This window comes from Eubalaena glacialis, chromosome 17, assembly GCF_028564815.1.
Source record: "Eubalaena glacialis isolate mEubGla1 chromosome 17, mEubGla1.1.hap2.+ XY, whole genome shotgun sequence".
NCBI lineage: Eukaryota > Metazoa > Chordata > Mammalia > Artiodactyla > Balaenidae > Eubalaena > Eubalaena glacialis.
Window position 1 is genome coordinate 13,131,342 of NC_083732.1, and position 18,156 is coordinate 13,149,497.

The 18,156-nt window shown below is 40.5% G+C and overlaps 2 protein-coding genes across 2 annotated transcripts in view; both read right to left on the minus strand.

Annotated features, from left to right (window-relative positions):
• Positions 1-812: 812 nt before the first annotated feature.
• Positions 813-8,034, minus strand: TCF24 (transcription factor 24). Its single transcript, XM_061172103.1, has 3 exons — positions 7,777-8,034; positions 6,761-7,173; positions 813-926 (listed from the first exon to the last, which is right to left on the minus strand). The coding sequence occupies exons 2-3, from the start codon at positions 7,148-7,150 to the stop codon at positions 813-815; spliced, it is 504 nt and encodes a 167-aa protein (XP_061028086.1). The 5' UTR covers positions 7,151-7,173; positions 7,777-8,034.
• A 1,475-nt stretch (positions 8,035-9,509) lies between these two features.
• PPP1R42 (protein phosphatase 1 regulatory subunit 42) overlaps positions 9,510-18,156 on the minus strand; it is a 40,184-nt gene continuing 31,537 nt past the window's right edge. Inside the window, exons 7-8 of the mRNA XM_061171999.1 lie at positions 16,238-16,397; positions 9,510-9,621 (exon numbers count right to left, since the gene is read on the minus strand). Of these exons, the coding sequence (XP_061027982.1) occupies positions 9,510-9,621; positions 16,238-16,397 (272 nt within the window). The remainder of the gene's footprint in view (positions 9,622-16,237; positions 16,398-18,156) is intronic.

Consider the following 18,156-nt stretch of genomic DNA (forward strand, 5'->3'; position numbering starts at 1 on the left):
CTGTTCACCTAGTGCAGGACCTGAAAGAGAGTGGGGTGGATATGGAGTGACCAGGGAGGAGGGTGACAAACCCTGCTGCCCAGTGACACCCGTCTGCTGTTCACACAGGGCTGCAGGGTTTCCCAATGCCTTCCACAATTTGGAAACATAATAAGATATTTAATAATCCTCTAGGAAGGTGGCCAGGCCTGTCCTAGGAAGCAAACCATTTCTAATACTCCAAACAAGTTTTCTAAGAGGGAAAAATAGTTGTAGAAGTTGCTGCATTGTCATATTATCTCAACAGTCTTTTCACACATATTCAGCTAAAACTGAATAAATGATCTCAGACCTTCCAAGTGGAACGGCTTCTTAGACCAATATTAAGCACAGACTGGTTTGCACAAAAATGAAAGACTGGTGTTTTACAAACCCAGCTTTTATTTTTTTTAAACCAGGAAGATATTAGCTTTTCGGTTTGTAATAGATATACTACAGAAAATGTGTGTATTCTTTGGATATATACACAATTCTTTGCTTTCCTATGTCTCTTTCTTTTTTTCCATTAGTTTCTCCTGCACTATATAGTAGTGACTCTCTCACACTGAATAGATAAGCTGTGTGTTTTACATTATTATTATTACATTATTTACCAGACTGATTATTTCATTCCACATTTATTTAGATTAGATAAATCTGAACATCCAACTATGGATTCACATGTAAACTTTCAGAAATGATGTTTGTTAGGTCTGATGTAATAAATATAGAGTTATTTCATATCATTTAAAAACAACGACATCACTTTCTACCAGCCCCCCTCAGGGGAGAGCCTAAGGCTGTGAGTCTGTTGGAATATTGTCATGATTTATTTTTTCTCCAGAGACAGAATGCTTCAGAAACTGACCAGTAGCACCAATGTACAATCTTGATCGCATGGGCCATTTCTGAAAAAGAATATTTAAACAAGAATCCAAAAGTTAGTATCTGTGACAGATATAGTGTGTAATAAATAATATTAAAAATTCCAAATACCTTAATGCAAATGCAATATCATGTAGCTAGTAACAATGGTAATTATGAAGTCTAAGTGATGACATGAAAAAATGTTAATAATAAAAGTAAATAATGCTAATAATAAAATTATTAATGCTAATAATAAAAGTCAAAACATACCCAAACTTTGATTATAATTATATGAAATAATACGTGTGCATGTGGACCAGAACTGCAAAAAATCATGGCCAATGAATATATTTAAATGTAGGAAAATATATCTACCCACAATGTTTTAATGTTAAACTAAACCTAAAACAAAATTAAGCCTAAAACAAGATCCCTGACTTTAAAAATATTTTTAAAAGTTATATGTAGGACTTCCCTGGTGGCGCAGTGGTTAAGAATCCACCTGCCAATGCAGGGGACACGGGTTCATCCCTGGCCATGAAGATCCAACATGCCACGGAGCAACTAAGCCCGTGCGCCACAACTACTGAGTCTGCGCTCTAGAGCCCACGAGCCACAGCTACTGAGCCCATGTGCCACAACTACTGAAGCCTGTGCGCCTAGAGCCCAAGCTCCGCAACAAGAGAAGCCACCACAATGAGAAGCCCGCGCACCGCAACGAAGAGTAGCCCCCGCTTGCCGCAACTAGAGAAAGCCCGCGCGCAGCAACAAAGACCCAACGCAGCCAAAAATAAATAAAAATTTTAAAAAATACTAAAAAAAAAAAAGTTGTATGTGTTAAGTATTATGCATCTACATTTGTCAAAGGACTACAATGAAAAGTGACTAATTCAACTATCTAAACATTTTATCTAGCTAAAAGCAATATCTTGAAGTTGCACATATTAGAATGTTTGGTGTTATATAGCTGGAACATCCAGATTAAATGTCTGCTTGTACTGGCATCACACAGCTCTAACCTTTCAGTAATCATCGCATTTGTATTCTGATTGTGTCTTTTCTAAATTTACCTTTAAAATGGACAGCCTCTCAAACAATACAATTAATTTCCAAACAGGCATGATGATGAAAAAATATACTACATAGGTAGTACTTTCAGGATGGACTTTTTTTTTTAAGAGGGGAGGGTCATATAATTTTAGTTCTAAGGTCCTTGGAATACTAATCAGAGAAATAGTGTTGTTTTTTTTTTTTTTTTTAATACAAAGATAAGTCCTTAGACTAAAAGAGTGCAACTCTTAAAGGTCAGCAGTGGGGTCCCACACTCTCCAGAGAGTAAATGCTGCTGTAAGCAGCAGGCTATTTTCACCAGCAAACATTCATGGGCAGACTGCTGGTTACACAGCACCATGAAATGTTCTTAAATGCCTCGCAGATGATCCACAGTGCTCAAACAGAGGTACAATTATTAACAATCCAAAGTTCGTAAGAGCTCTGGGTTTTCAACACAAGTTGCATATTAGAATCACACGGGAGCTTTAAAAAATACTGATGGCCAAGTCACACTCCAGGCCACTTAAATCAGAATGGACCTCTTTGGAGAAGTATAAGGTAGAGTCAGTTCTTATCTGGAATAATATAAGCCTTCCTTATACTTCCGAATAAAGTTACTGTCACCTAAACTGGGATTCCAGATGTAAAATGTAGCCACAGGAATAATAAGTAGGCATGTGATTTTTATTTCTCCAGATGGGATAAGTGAATTTAAGAGTCCTAAATTCAGATTATTCTGCTGGGAATATAACATCTGTGTTACTTGGAATTTAAATGGTCCATTCCTATATAATCTTCCTATAAACAAACTTGTATTTTATGTTCGATACAGTAATAAGACTGACACTGTGTTACTTATTTTTGCAAATCCATTTCAGGTTTTGTTTTTTTAAATCATAGATGTGAATTCTTGTACTTTCTGGGTATATCATGTTGGTCCTATTCTTGGGATCCCTGCTACCAGTTGGTAACATGAAGTGTTTTAGAAACTAGCCTGGGATTTTTTGATATGTTTGGATTTGGCATTGTTAGATCAGATTTAAGGCCTGCATTATACTGAAAAATCCAGTGTCATGGTATTATGGATTGAATGTTTGTGTTCCCCCAAATTCATTTGTTGACGTTCTAACGCCCAACGTGATGATATTTGGGGAGGTAATTTTGGTTAGATGAGGTCATGAGGGTGGGTCCCTCATGATAGGGTTAGTGGCCTTTTTAGAAGGGGGAGAGCTCCCCTTCTTTGAGAAAGAGTTAAGTTGGCCAGCTGCAAGACAGGAAGAGAGCTCTCACTAGGAAGTGAATTGGCCAGCACCTTGATCTTGGACTTTCCAGCCTCCAGAACTGTGAGAAAACAAATTTCTGTTGTTTAATCCACCTAGTCTATGGTATTTTGTTATTGCAGCCTGAGCTGACTAATATTCACATGTAGCAAATAGTGTAGGGCATAGGTCATCAATTTCAAGTGCAGAATTTTAGGCATATTATAAACCAGTGCTTTTCAATCTTTTACACTCCTGCCACATTTTCATGAGCATAAAAATCTCATGCTCAAACCTCAAATGTAATGTGAGAATTCCACATTTGAAAATGTAGATAATAATAATTTGAGAATGTGAATTAAACACATCTAAGTATAAATAAAATAAAAATACTGCTGAACGCTCCCTGTTAGTTCTCTGTGTTACCTGGGTTCCACTGTATTGAGAATCACTCTAAATCATGCAACCAAGAGTGGAGACAAGTGAAGGCATCTGTTCTTTACAGCCTTGCTAGTATGTAAGTAATTTATGAAGCAAACCTAAAAATGTATATGTGGATTTTTCCCTGATTTTTCATGTACTTAATAAAACTTCCCTTTTTAATAACTTTGTGTCCCTGGATTTTCAAAAAGTCTTCAAATGATTTTATTCAAATGAATTTAATATAGACACATAAATAGTTTTAAGAGTCAGAAATAAAAATATAAATACAATATTGGTTAGGCTGCATGTCAGCATCATGCCAAAAAAGCCAGCTGACTGATTTACATTTCACTTCTCAATGGTCTGTTTTAGCACTGTGTAGATTAACACAATCCTGACCTCTACTTTACCTAATAAATCATACTTAAAATTATGTAGTTTCATTAGCTTAGAACAATCTAGCAGACTCATACAATTAACCAGAACTGAACCTGAAACTGAAGACTAAAAATATATTCCTGGTTTTTGGAGTTAAATGACTCCAAAATAACAAAACTTCGTATTTATTTTTTGAAATTATTGTTTATCTGTGTTATCAACAATGATTCTCCAGGGGTAATGCAATTAATAAAGCCATCTGTGCTTTTCTTCCAATGTAAGTATCTGAAATATACCCCTGTTCCCTTGGAGAAGCACTGCCCTTTCAGACACTGGTGCTGATCAGAACTGCTCACATCCCAAAGGGATAAAAACTGCTGTTTTAGGCTATGCCCTGGGATTCCAGTCTCTTAAACCTTCCAATTTCATTTGAGGTACTCATAATGTAAATTCCCAACAATGCTAACAAGTGCTAAATCCCCAATACTGATAATAAGAACTGATGATTCAAAATTATGGCCTTGAAATACTTGTTAATGGATCTTTGATCAAAGTAAAGACCCCCTTATGTTGTAAGGCAGAAAAACAAAGTCATTTTGGAACACTCTTTAACTAAGTAAACCAAAAAATACAAAGAATCAGAATATCTTTATTTCTTTGGCATTAGATTAATCAATGATAGACTTAATATTTAAGCATTTTGGTAGTCTCTGTAAAATAATGTGTTACAGGCAGTTTCAATTATGTATGTAAAATCTCTTTCCTCTGCACCTCCACTGCATATGGTTATAGCCTCTCTTATGGCACATACAACATTCTCTCTTATAATACTGTTATTTATATTTCTGTCTTTGTCTCTATTATATGCTCATTTAGGGCAGGGATTGAGTCTTACCCTTAATTGTATTCACTCTCCTAACAGTGCTTTTGCACAAAGCAGGCACTCAGTAAATGATTTTAAAATAGACTAGTCACTTGTTCAACCATCATCAATTTCATCTTTAAGAGGTAATCTTTGGCTTTCTTTCATTATCCCTAGGATTGTCTTTTAAAATAAAAATAATTGATTCAGAGGACAAATGAGATTTAATTTTTCTTTAAAGAGTTATATGACTACAAAAACAATTGGTATGGGAGTCAGGGCAAAAAAACTCTTGTTAAGCTTATTGTTACATGAAAATTATGGTTTTAACATTACTCATTCAAAAAAGCACTGCAAGAAACTAAGGTGAAAAACAACTGGATTTCTCATCTGATTTCTCTCTCCCACAAAGAGGCATTTAACAGATGTCTTTTGTATTAAAGCCTACTTAATGTTAAAATAAACTTCCTTAGAGTATAATGTCAAGTCAAAAGAAATCTAATATTAATGATATATTTGAATAGCAATCTAATGTACCAAATATCAATCTAATATTAACAGATTAGTAGCATCTAATATCAATAGTAATACAAAACCCCTTAATAATGAATAACTTTCCAGCTGAGGTTATACAACACATGAATGGAATGGAATAGTCTATCATAATTATGAATAAATGATATTTCAAATTTTTATACTTAATATTTGAACTAGTTTGAGTCTATCATCATGTTGATTAAATGTGCAAAGTAAATTTTGTTAAACCTTACCACAGAATTTTAAGTTCAGTTAATATTAGAGGATGTACTTTACCCTCAATTCGATAATGATTATTCAATAATTTATTGAACATTGATATACTTAAGGCAAAATCCTAATTTTGTATTCGTGTGTGTGTGTGTGTGTGTGAGAGAGAGAGAGAGAGAGAGAGAGAGAAAATGCTTCAGAATGGTGGAATCAAAAATTTGAATATTTAGTTTTAGAAAACATAGGGAAGGTGATCCATTTTGAACAGAAAACCTGATCAATGTAAGATTTGAAAACAATCAAATCTAGGAGAAAAGGATGATGAGAGTCTAAATACTGCAATATAGGTAATGAATCATAATCATATATACCATATTAAACAAAAACCCTGACCACTCTACCTATATGTAATGTAAAAAATACAAGAGGGAGTCTCTTGGACAATTTTGTACATTATGTAATTTGAATATTTAATCAGAACACAACATATATGCCAACTTATTATGAAAATCACATAAACTCATTATAGTTTTTCTAACATTCTTGGTGGTTGTCTAGTCCATGATCGTTAACCTTCATTAAAACGGACTGAAAATTTACTGTGTGGGGACGCAGAATGGTCTCCTTTTGTTCTTACCAGCTTTACAAAAAATTTTCAACATTGGTTTCCTAGGATTAGTTAGGGGCAGATACTTCCATCACCCCGTTTAATTCCTGACACTTTTCAAATATTTGATAAACACCACAATGGTAACAATGATGTAAATTAAAAACGCTCAAAGGCTCATAAATGTAACTCGGACACTAAAAATTATCAGGACGTGCAACCAAGCACCCCACCAGGCACCCGCAAGAAACTTCTCATCTAGGAAAGGAATCCTGTAGGTTGCATCCTATAAGGGGCGTGAGACTCCCCTACCCAAGCCAGCCCGGGTTTAAGCCCTTTACCTGCAAACCGTCAAGGAGTAGCCTTGTGCAGTGGGGACCTCGCTACGGGTGCCTTCGCGGGCCGAGGTCGCTCTCCTGACCTGTTCCCCGCCTCACCCTGAAGGAGGGGTGAGAGCTGGGCGGTATCTGCCCAGGCAGGGGCAGACCCCGCGGTCAAGGTGCCATGCTCCCGGCCCCGGCTCCGCAGTGCGCCCTGCCCGCCTACCTTGACAGGGTGTAGGTAACCGTCCCCGCGCAGGGCGCCCAGTCCGGGGTCCGTCGGTGCGTCGGCGTCGTCCTGCAGGCTGCGAGTGAGGTGCGCGATGTAGGTGGTGGCCAGTAGCAGCACGTCCAGCTTGGACAGCTTGGTGTCCGGCGGCACCGACGGCAGCGTGCGCTGCAGCTCCAGGAAGGCGTGCCGCAGAGTCTGCACGCGGCTGCGCTCCCGCGCCGCGTTCGCTGCCGCCGGCCTCCCGCCCCCCGAGCGCGCGCCTCCGCCTGGGCCCGCCGGCCCCGGTCCGGTCCGTCCCTGGCTGGAGTCTCGGGTGGCGGCTACCGGTGGCGCGGGCTCGTTGCTGGCGATCAGGTGGCTGCCTGCGGGGCCGCCGCTGTCCATAGCGGCTTCCCGCGCCGCGCGCCCTGCAAAGGACGGAAGGCGCGGTGAGGCCGGGGCGCCGGTCGAGTTTCACCCGGGGAGGCGCAGCCCTCCCGCTCCCCCTGCGCGCCGGGCCCGGCCGTCCGACATGGCTCCAGGCGATCTCAGAGGTGAGCACCTTTTGACTGGGGCGCTTTTGCCTCCCGGCGTCTGGGGAGAGTGGTGGGGCCCGAGTGTTCCTGGGCTGCTTGGCAGGCTGAGGAGGGGCGCGGTGCCGGCTTTACTTTCCGCCGACAAATTAATCGGAAGGGCTACGCTACCGGGGAAAAAGATTTCGGAAGCACAGCTCCGGTTCGGAACTTGTTCGCGCTTCTGGAACGCTATCCCGCTCGTCCAGCAGGAAAGATGAAGCTGGTCAACTCGTGGAGCGCGGCGGGAAGCCCTGCCTCGTCAGGGCCAGCCGTGCCCACGCCGGCCGCCCTCGCACCATTCGCTCCCGAGGCCCGGGGACCTCAGGGGCGACGGCAGGAGCTCAGGGCAGTTTCTGCCGGAGAAGCGGGGGACCGGTGGCCTCTCCCGGGACTAAGGCACCCCCTACCCCTCCAAGCCCGGGAGCAGCGCGGCGGGGGTCGAACCGGGGCCCTCACCTTTCCTGGGGCGGCCGTACGAGGTTCGGCTCCGCTGCGAGAGCAGGCGAGGAGCGTCCAGCTGGGTCTGCGTGGCCAGGACCGCGCCGGTCACTCCATCCTCGTCCAGCCGAAGGCTACGGCCGCTTCCAGCCCGGGACGGACGCGCCTTTTATGCGGGCTCCTGCGAGGCGAGGTGTGCGTGCTGGCCAAGCTCGGCGTGGGATGACCGCAGAAGGACCCGCTGACGTCCGCAGGAACCTGAGGTGCCGTGCAGGGGACTCGGTCCTCTCCGAGCAGCCCGTCCGTCTCGGGAGAGTCATTAATGCAACCGTCCGGCGGGCCGGGGCCGGGCCAGAGGGGGCGGGGCGTCTTCCTGGCCCCGCCCCTCCGCGTCCAGGTTCTCCCCGGGGCGGGACTCCGAGAGCCGCACGTCTAGCGCCCGCGGGGTTGGCGGCCGGCTGGGCCAGAGCCGCGGTCTGGGCTGTAGGACCCCAGCGCGGCCTCGCGAGTTAGCTCGCCTCGCCGCCGCCCTTCCGCCTCGGGCCCAGTCTGAGCCCCGGCACCTTCCAGGCCGGCGCCGAGCCGAGGCGGGAACGCGGCCGTTTTGTTGAGCGTGACGTAACTTTATGTGAGGAACTGGGGAGTGTGCCGCCTCGAGGCGCTCACCTTTCACTCTACCACAAGGTAAATGTCTCCCGCTGCCCTAACTGCTTAAAGCGTAGTCCCTCCACCCTCGGGATTCCGTGACCAGTTTACTGAGCCGCCCAGAGATAAACTGCACTTAGCTCGAGCGCGCCCACTGTCTGTGGTACCTTAGGAAGTTCCCCCAGTCGCGGTCGCTTCTCCCCGAGGTGCCGGCGCCCAGGGGCCCCCCGCTTTGTTTCGCTATTTGGACGGATTTGGAGTTTCCCTGCGGGGAACTCGCCTGAAGTGTTTAGCCCTCGTGACCCCCCTCCCCCCCGGGGAGCGGGGTTGGCGGCCGTGCGGGGAGGGGCTCTCTCCGGCCTCCTTGAGAAAAGGGGGCGCTGCCCCGCGAGGCCCGTTCCCAGCCGCCCAGGAAGCCTGGGCCCTGGACGCCCCCCGACCCTCTGTGGCTTCCGCCCGCTTGGCCGCATCGCCTTCAGGGGTGAAGTCTGGGCGGACGGCCCGTATTTCCCAGCGACGTGATTAGTCCATCCTTGAAAACAGTGCCTGCGAGGGGAAGAGCAGGACGTTAAAACACCTTCTTTGCGGTCAAGACGGAATATCGAATTTAAAATAGCATTAATGAAACCGCTCTTGTATACGTGACATAATTTCATCCTTCACCATAGATTTTAAAATTGGAGCTACCGACTGGTGCATAGTAATGGTGGCACTTACTGTATTTGAGTGTAGAATTCCACACACTTTAAGTATACTAGTGAATCAAAAGAATACTCAGGTTTTCATCTCAATTCCCATTCAGTAACTGTAGTTCGATTTACACTTTAGAAAGAAGCACACCAAAATACCATTGGTTCAAAAAAAGATTACTTTCTTTTGGTGAATGAGAAAGCACACCTTTATTTCCCCTGTAAATTGTATGTAATGAGGAATAAAGCAGTTGGAAAGCACTGTTTCGGATTCTATAAAGAAGCAAATCAAACAAGAACTCAAAGGTCCTTCTTATATAATGAGATGCTGTAAAGCTACAAACCACAAAGGATGATGTTGCCTAGTAATACTATAAAGGTAAAGAGTCACACGTTTCAGATCGCTTAAGGCTGAATTTACTCGTTTTTTACAAACACATTTTCTTTTACTTTTGAGTTATGAAGAAGGTGAGGCTCACGTGCATCATTTTTTGTCAGCAAGCTTTCAGATTCCTTCAAAGAGAGATTCCTGTATTGACAGAGAAAAAAAAAAAAAACAGCGTTTAAATTATTTCAGAAATGAAAGTTATCCACAACAGGTAGCAAACATGTATAATCTAGGACACAATAACAATAGTGAAGGCTAATGATTAGTTACTAAACTGTGTGCATCTTCTCAGGCTTGAAAGGAAGCAGAAACAAAGATTTTTTCCCCCTAAGGAAGGGAAGAGTGTGGAAAATCTATGAGTTGGGAGAGATGTGGAAATAAGAATATTGGAGGGAAGGTGGGCCAGGACTAGGGTAGGCAAATTAGGTGCTTAGGGCTCCTTATGTTTTGCACCCTGGCACCTCACACACCTCACCCTAGCCTAGCCTGCTGGAGTCTCCTGCTGCTTTAGGAGGTGGGGTGGAGGTGCAGGCACAGCAGAGGCACTTCACTGCTAATAATGCCTGGCCAGTTGCCTGCTGAGTTGCCCAACAGTCAAGTTCCAAAGAAAGGACTGATGTAACAAGACCAGCCACTGCAGGCCACCCCCCTTGTCCTATCTGCTGCCACTCTAAGCAGCCTCTCTGAATCCTCTGATGACTCTAGAGTAGTCCTGATTCCTGCAAGAAACCAGTATTTGCAATTAAATTCAAAATGGAAGATGAAAATCTTCAAATTTTCCACATTACATAAGTTAGTAACAGGTACCTTATTTAGCACTTCTTAAGTGCTAAGTGCTTTACAAAAAGCACTTTATTTTCTCATTTTGTCTTTACAAAAACCCTTTGAGGACCTTACATTTACAGTTGAGAAAAATAAAGCTCAGAGGGTTGAAGTAACTTGTCCAAGGCCACATAGCTAGTAAGTGGCAGAGACAGGAGTCAAGCCAGGCAGATTGACCCTAACACTTGTGCTTTTTACCATACTATTCTATTTACTATTTGTAGGGTTCTTCATTATTTGCAAAACATTTTTTGTATCTGTTATCTCAATAAAGGGCATACTTTAACTTGACTCCCTATGAACAATCCGAATACTATTTTTATAGTATGTCTTTCTTTGGAGTTCTTGTCTAATCTGGTTTTAGAGTGCCGTAGATTTTATTTCACTGAGCATGATGTAGGTCTTAAAATCATACTTATCTTTTTTCTAAATGTGTCAAATAGTTTGTCATCTTTATATTGTAAAATAATCACACATACCAGTGAAGAAAATATATTGTTTTGTTATATATCTATATCAATGGGTTTTATAGAGTTGGTGCTTTTTTTCACCTTTCAACTCCTTCCCTCGTTGTTTAATTAAGGTATAATTTACAGACTTAAATTCACTCTTTTGAGTGTATAGTTCAGCAGTTTTGATAAACATTAACAGTCATGTAACTACTACCACAATAAAGATATGCAACATTTCATCACCCCCCCAAAATTCCCTTGTGTTGACCCTTTGTAGTCAACCCCAGGTCCTCAGCAACTACTGATATTTTCTCTCTATAGTTTTGCCTTTGCCAGAATGTCATGGAATCATACAGTGTGTAGCCTTTTAAGTCTGTCTTCTTTATTTTATTATATCTTATTTTATTTTTTTTAACATCTTTATTGGAGTATAATTGCTTTATACTGTTGTGTTAGCTGCTCCTGTATAAAAAAGTGAATTAGCTATACGTATACCATATATCCCCATATCCCCTCCCTCTGCGTCTCCCTCCCACCCTCCCTATCCCACCCCTCTAGGTGGTCACAAAGCACCGAGCTGATCTCCCTGAAGTCTGGCTTCTTTTGCTTAGCATAATGCTTTTGAGGTCTATCCATGTTGTGTCATGTATTGCTAGTTCATTCCTTTTTAATTCTGAGTAGTATTCCATTGGATGGATGTACCACAGTTTGTTTATCCTTTCCCTAGTTGAGAGACCTTTGGGTCGTTTCCAATTTTTGGTGATTATGAGTAAGCCACTGAAAACATTAGGGCTCAGATTTTTGTGTGAGTATAGGTTTTCATTCCACCTGGGGAAATACCTAGGAGTGGGACTTCTGAATGTGGTGTGTGTTTAACTTTGTAAGAATATGTCAAACTGTTTTCCAACTTGGCTGAAGTATTTTTTGCATTCCCACCAGTAGTGTGTGAGAGTTCCAGTTGCTCCATGTCCTTGCTAGCATTACTTGATTTTTTTTCTTCTTATTCACTTTAATGGACATTTTTAAAGAAAAAAACTTGAGCCAATATTTAAAACATTTTAAAAATCAGATGATTTCACAATCTAGATATCTTGCTTGCTAGCTAGTCTCGTTTCTCACGTTCAGCATGTCTGCCTGTCTATACTGTTTTGGAGCCAAGTAGCTGCAGGCTGCAGTTGCCTTTAGTTGGACATGTGCTCTCCAGTTTACCTCAGTCACATTCTCACTTGCTTCCCTTACTTACTTTATCTGCCTGTACTTGAGGGTGTTTTTGAGACCCCCTTGCAGTGTAGTTAAGAGCTTGGCTTTTGCAGTCAATGACCTGGATACAAGTCCCAGCTCTGCCTCACGGCAATCCTGTGACTTTGGGCCCCTCTGACTGGGCTTCTGCAACACTCATTTTCCCCATGTATAAAATGGGGCTGATAGTATTCTTATCTCAAAGGGTCCTACTGTGTTTTTTTTTTAATTAATTAATTAATTAATTTATTTTTGGCTGTATTGGGTCTTCGTTTCTGTGCGAGGGCTTTCTCTAGTTGCAGCAAGCGGGGGCCACTCTTCATCACGGTGCACGGGCCTCTCACTATCGTGGCCTCTCTTGTTGCGGAGCACAGGCTCCAGACACGCAGGCTCAGTAGTTGTGGCTCACGGGCCTAGTTGCTCCGCGGCATGTGGGATCTTCCCAGACCAGGGCTCGAACCTGTGTCCCCTGCATTAGCAGGCAGATTCTCAACCACTGCGCCACCAGGGAAGTCCCCCTACTGTGTTTTATAATTTGTTTGGGTAGTGAAGACTAAGCTTTCAAAGTATACATTTTAAAATGGAAAATAACTAATACAATTTATAACTTAGATCTTACATAACTCTTGTTCACAGAGTAAGCCATTGACAGAGTTGAGACTAGAAGTCACAAAAGCGAGCTTACAGTGTTCTAAAGAAACACTTTGTTGCTCACCACTATTGCTTTTTTTTGAGGGAGGTGGGGGTTGTCCTAATTTCAAAGGGTTCTTTGAGAACTGCAAACCAGAATCTTAATGTTATATCTACGTTACTGTTACATAAATTTATTTTGCATATAAAAGTTAATTAGAGGTTAGGTTGAACACAGCAAAATTAAAGACATTTAGAGCTTTGCAGATGAGTTTATATAAGATCATTCCAGAGTTTCATGACTAAAAGTCTTATCTAAGTTTTAAAAAATTCTTCTTGAAGCACATAGGAGATCTGTTGTTACAACTGTTCAAACATAACCTTAACAGTGGTAAAAACAAATTATCTGTACTGTTTTTAAAGGTCACTTTTTAACTCAAAGAAACCTAATGCTTCCATATTCTAACTAAAGATAGTAGGTATTTTATAAATAGTTAAATAACATACAGTGAACATTTCCTATGAATTATGGGTCCCAGGGATTCACATTCCTTAAAGGTATCTGAAGCTAAGGGCATTCTAACCCATCTAGAAAGTTATTATTTTTACATTAAGAAAAGAGATGAATTGACTCTATTGACATCGCTTAGGCTTGAAAGATAGTTAATCAAGTAACAGTTTGCTCTTTTCGTTGTACAGTGCTGTATTCTCGGTGGATCTTATTTACAATATATAACTGCATTTAATGTCTATTTTTAAATTACTAAGGCTCAAGTACCTCCTAGCATGTTTGAAAAGAGAGGAAACATCTGTCAGAAGTATTTACTGTGACAAACATAGAAAGAAGCAATATGTGCACATTTTTTGTTTAATACATATGTTATTTTTAATTGAACAGTGAAGGCATTTGTTCAGAATCAGCCTTTAAATAAAAAATAGTGTTGAACTAATCTTTAATTAAAGTGTACATTGATAGTATCAAGTTCAGTTTGAGGGTCAAAAGCAACGTCAATAAGTCTGACTTTTTCCTCCCTGTAGGGAAAGCAGGCTTGTGTAAATATACATGAGCACAGACTGCATGCATTTATAAAGGAGGTGGAAAACATTCCCCTGTCATTGGACAGATTTTGCTTCACTGTGTTCCACATAGGATACAGGCACAGCTTTCAGTGTGTATACCGTAAAGGAGTGTGGGGCACATACTTTTAGCGTTTTGGAAGAAGCCTCTAAGCTCCTTTCCACCTCTGAACAGGCTCCCCACCTCGAGTCTTAAATATAGACTGAAGGGGACTCTTCTGCTGATGCCAGCTCATTATCCTCCTTCAAGTAATTAAGGGAAGGAATTGGTTTAATCAACTTTTTTAGAAACTAAAAATCTGTTCTTTACATTTGGGCCGCATATTTTGTTTTTAATACTTTACTAACCTTCTGATTTTATCCTCATTGTCTCTTAGCCTTACACTAAATTAGTAAAATGTTAGCAATAGGCATAGCCTAATCATCTATTATCACGAGCTTAATGAAATTCCGTAATATATTTGGTCATCTTTTATTAAAGAGAGGTAGAACTGATATTCCCATTTAATAAGACTTAGATCATTTGTGATACCAAAACAATATTTTGGCATGTCCTCAATGAAAATGTTACATGAGGAAATAAAAAATATTTAAAAGAAAATGTTTATGTAATACTTTTTCACATTATAAAACTTAGGAATCAGGATTGAACATAATAAACTTCACTGATAGTGGCAGAAGCAGGGCATTCTTTATTCTCACAGGAACCCCTCTATTCTGCTGGTTTCTTTAGGTAGCCTATCTTAGCAGTACTTAGCAGTTAAAAATGCATTTAGCTCTGTGTTTAGTGTTCCTAGTTAGGAAAATGAGAATATAGTGATTTGTCAGTGCAGTCCTAGTGACTAGAGTTTTGCTTGGGGCTATAGAATATGTGGTATGTGCCATAGCTCGCAACTGATCTAACAGTGTGTGTGGCAATGTACAGATTTACCAATATTGTTTTCTGAGGCTATGTTCATTTTTATTGTTTTCTTTTCCACCTTGATGATATACTAGCAAGACCTTTCAAAATGCTTGGCAAAGAAACAAAACTCAAGAACACTTGTGGAATTGACGTGAGTTATGTAAATCTTTAAGAAACTGTTGGGGTGCTATGAACAAACTGGCTATGGTTTTGATGGCAGTGATAATGGACATAATCAGTAAGGCAAATTCTCACACAGCTTCTGTTTTTTATGTGTGTGAATGGAGAGGAGGCAAGACCAAAACTAGGACTCCTTATATATCCTATCGCCTCTCCCCAGATAAAGCGTTTTCCAGACTCATAGGACTCTCTCTCCCTTAAGCCTCTCCTGGCAAGCCTAAGCCACTCTTCAGGGAATGGGGGTAGGATAGTGCAGCACTGTTGTTCATGGGTCTTCTTCAGGAGGGCTCCATTAAGGAATGCTAAATCACCATCCCTTGACTGGACCCTGCAAAGAGGGTCTCGTGACAAACGCACGTGACCTTCATCAGGCAGTTCTGGAAAAAGGAAATCTATTCCAAAGTACATCCACTGGCTCTGATTACTTTCTCAATGAAATACGCTATTGCCCTTTATTATATTGTAGTGACTACTATGGTATGATTGGAAAGATCAATAGAGCAATCATTGTATTGATTATAAATGAAGAAAAGTTGAATGGATAATTTGTAGGATGTATGAGGATCTGGTTTATAACGCCCATAGCATTTATTACAATATATAGTAGTGGTATCACATTTGACTCTCACACTAACTTGTTGCAAGATCTTTGAGATCAGGACTATCTCATTTGAGTTTTTATTATATTGAGTATTGTCTGGCATACAGCAGGTGGCTGTTAGTTTTATGAATAAAGGAAGTTATTTTCTGGTATGATTTATCTTTACCAGATAAATCTGGTATGATTTATCAGAGCAATAACATCTTTTTTAAAGCTGAAAAAAAGCAATTTTCTTCTCATTAGAAGACTCAGAGCTGATTCATAATGAGCTAAATTATGTGTATACTCAAGGTTTAGAATAGTGATTCTTAAACTATTTTTTGGATCATAAATCTCTTTGAGAATCTAATGAAACTTCTAATGTATCCTTCAGGGACACCAGATTAAGAACCTTTGGTTTGGAGAAGTGGTGAAAGTAGCCTATCTCTGTTGTGCTCTGGCTTCTCCTCCTTTCTGCCACCAGATGCCCTGCTGTAGCCATCTACTCACTAATGGACCACCCATTATCATCTGGGCCTCGGGCTCCTTTGATATGATCCCTGCTCATTCAGACATCTTTACATGCTGCTTCTGGGACTTTCCTGAGTCACCTGCCCTACCTCAGTAGGTGTATCTAGTCTGTGACTCCCAGCTTTTCCTGAATCAACCCTTCCACTGCAACTTTATGACTGTTTGGGCCGATGAACAATAAACTCTTTTTTTTTTTTTTTTTGTGCTTGGTCAAGAAGAATTGAGAACAGAGAACGAGGAGACAGACGGAGGGCCTCTATTCCTCTGTGCTGTTGACAGTGAGGGTGTCCCTTCCCCCCCCCAAAAGATAAATCACACACAAAAATATTTGAAAGAACCTACCCCATGTCTTCAATAATTTTAGGGTTATCTTCTTGGGAGCTTTCTGGAGATGCATTTCCATTTGCAAGGTATCTTTGTGTATCAGAGAAAAAAACTAATTTTGGCTTACCCACCTGTGGGTAATAAACAGGAACTATGTGATGCATTGTTTCAAAGTTACCTGTAGCATACAAAGAATTAAAAGCATTCTGCTTTGAAACCAATAACTAAATTGCAAACATGGCATAGAAAAGCATTAGGCTATCTAAAATTATGTTTTATGAAATGGAATTAGATCAGGTTATATAGATCCACAGCAAAACCAATAAAAAATTAATATCCAAGATAAAAATATCACAGACTTTCATACATGAGAACCTACACAGGAAAGTTTATGGTCAACTCTCATAGACAAAATGGGTATACCAACATTAATATAAATATTAACTGCCCTTGCATTTTGCTGTTATGAGTTTATTTTTTCAGTGTGTTTAACCTCTAGGGAGTAGATTAGTCAATTATAGTTTTTGTAATATGTTCATACCTTTATTTCCACACTTAACATTCCACATCATTTCCCTGTTTAAAGATCCTCCTTCCTTTCCAGCAATGATTTCCTTTTAAGTGGAGACTGCCTTATTCGCCTCTAATTCCCAGGGCCTAGCATAGTCTTGGGCACATCAAAGATGCTCAACAAATGTTTATTAAATGACTAAATGAATATTTCCATCAAAGCACTACAAAAGTAAATGCTGAATAAAACAAAACGAGTTCAACCAAAAAAAAAAAAATGCTGAAGGGCATTCAGATATTTTGAATTTTGTTAAAGTGTTTTGACTTTGCTTCTAATTTTGAGCTATATAGTTGTGTGACTATATTTAAGACAAGATTTTTTTATTGTAACATCCTTGAAGTCTGAGGTAATTTTACCATATAGAGCCCCAAATTTATAAGCTACCAAAAATATGTAGTCAGGAAATACAAAAATGACTATCTTCCTAAGAATTCCTGTTCACTTATAATGTATTTGGTTGTACCGAGGTATCTTTAAATGGTTCATCTTAGCTCTTCTAAAGACCTGAAGGTATATTGTAGATTTAAAAAAATACACAATATATCTTCTAGACTTTAATTCATTCTTTCCATTTCTCCTGAGTGGCAATAACAGACACTTTACATAAAGACTATAGTGTAAGCTATTGGCCACATACCTAAGGACAGAGTTATTGCGTGTTACATACGTGTATCCAGGGATATCACAGGTTGTAAGCCTGGGAAGCTCAGAACTGTACCATTTGTTTGGATGGGGTTGGCAAATGTGTGTAGGTGGTGAGGAAGAAGGACATCTATAGATGGCCAAGAGAGAATAACTGAGTACTCCTGAGGAAAACTCACATAATTTCTATTACAGCTAGTCAGCTTTCAATTTCAATTTAATTTTAATTTAATTGACCTTACAGTCTATTTTTCAATATAGTAAATCATATAAGCTATTTGAATACTTTTAAAATTTCAAAGTTCTTTCATAATATAGTCTCATTTTTCTCCCTCGTTCCTTTTTGTTTATAAAAATTATATGTTTACATATCACATATTTACACATTTGCAGATTTTTCTAAATTCCCACCAAACTGAAGTGAATTTCTAAGTAGAGCAGACATTATTGTCCTTGTGTCCAAGCATGATTCAGCCAGTCATCAGTAGAGTGGTCACTGGAAGCCAAAGCTGTTTGATGAAGTCAGATAACTGATTAATCACTGTCTCCCTGCTATCTTTGTGACCTTAGACAAGTTATTTCATCTTTCTAAAACTCAGCTTTCTCAGCTGAAAAATGGATATAATAATTATCTTTCCCACAAGTTAAAATGATTAAAGCAATAGTGTGTATAAATATCTGAAATGTTTGGCACAATAAATATTAGCTCTCTTTTCTTCCCTTG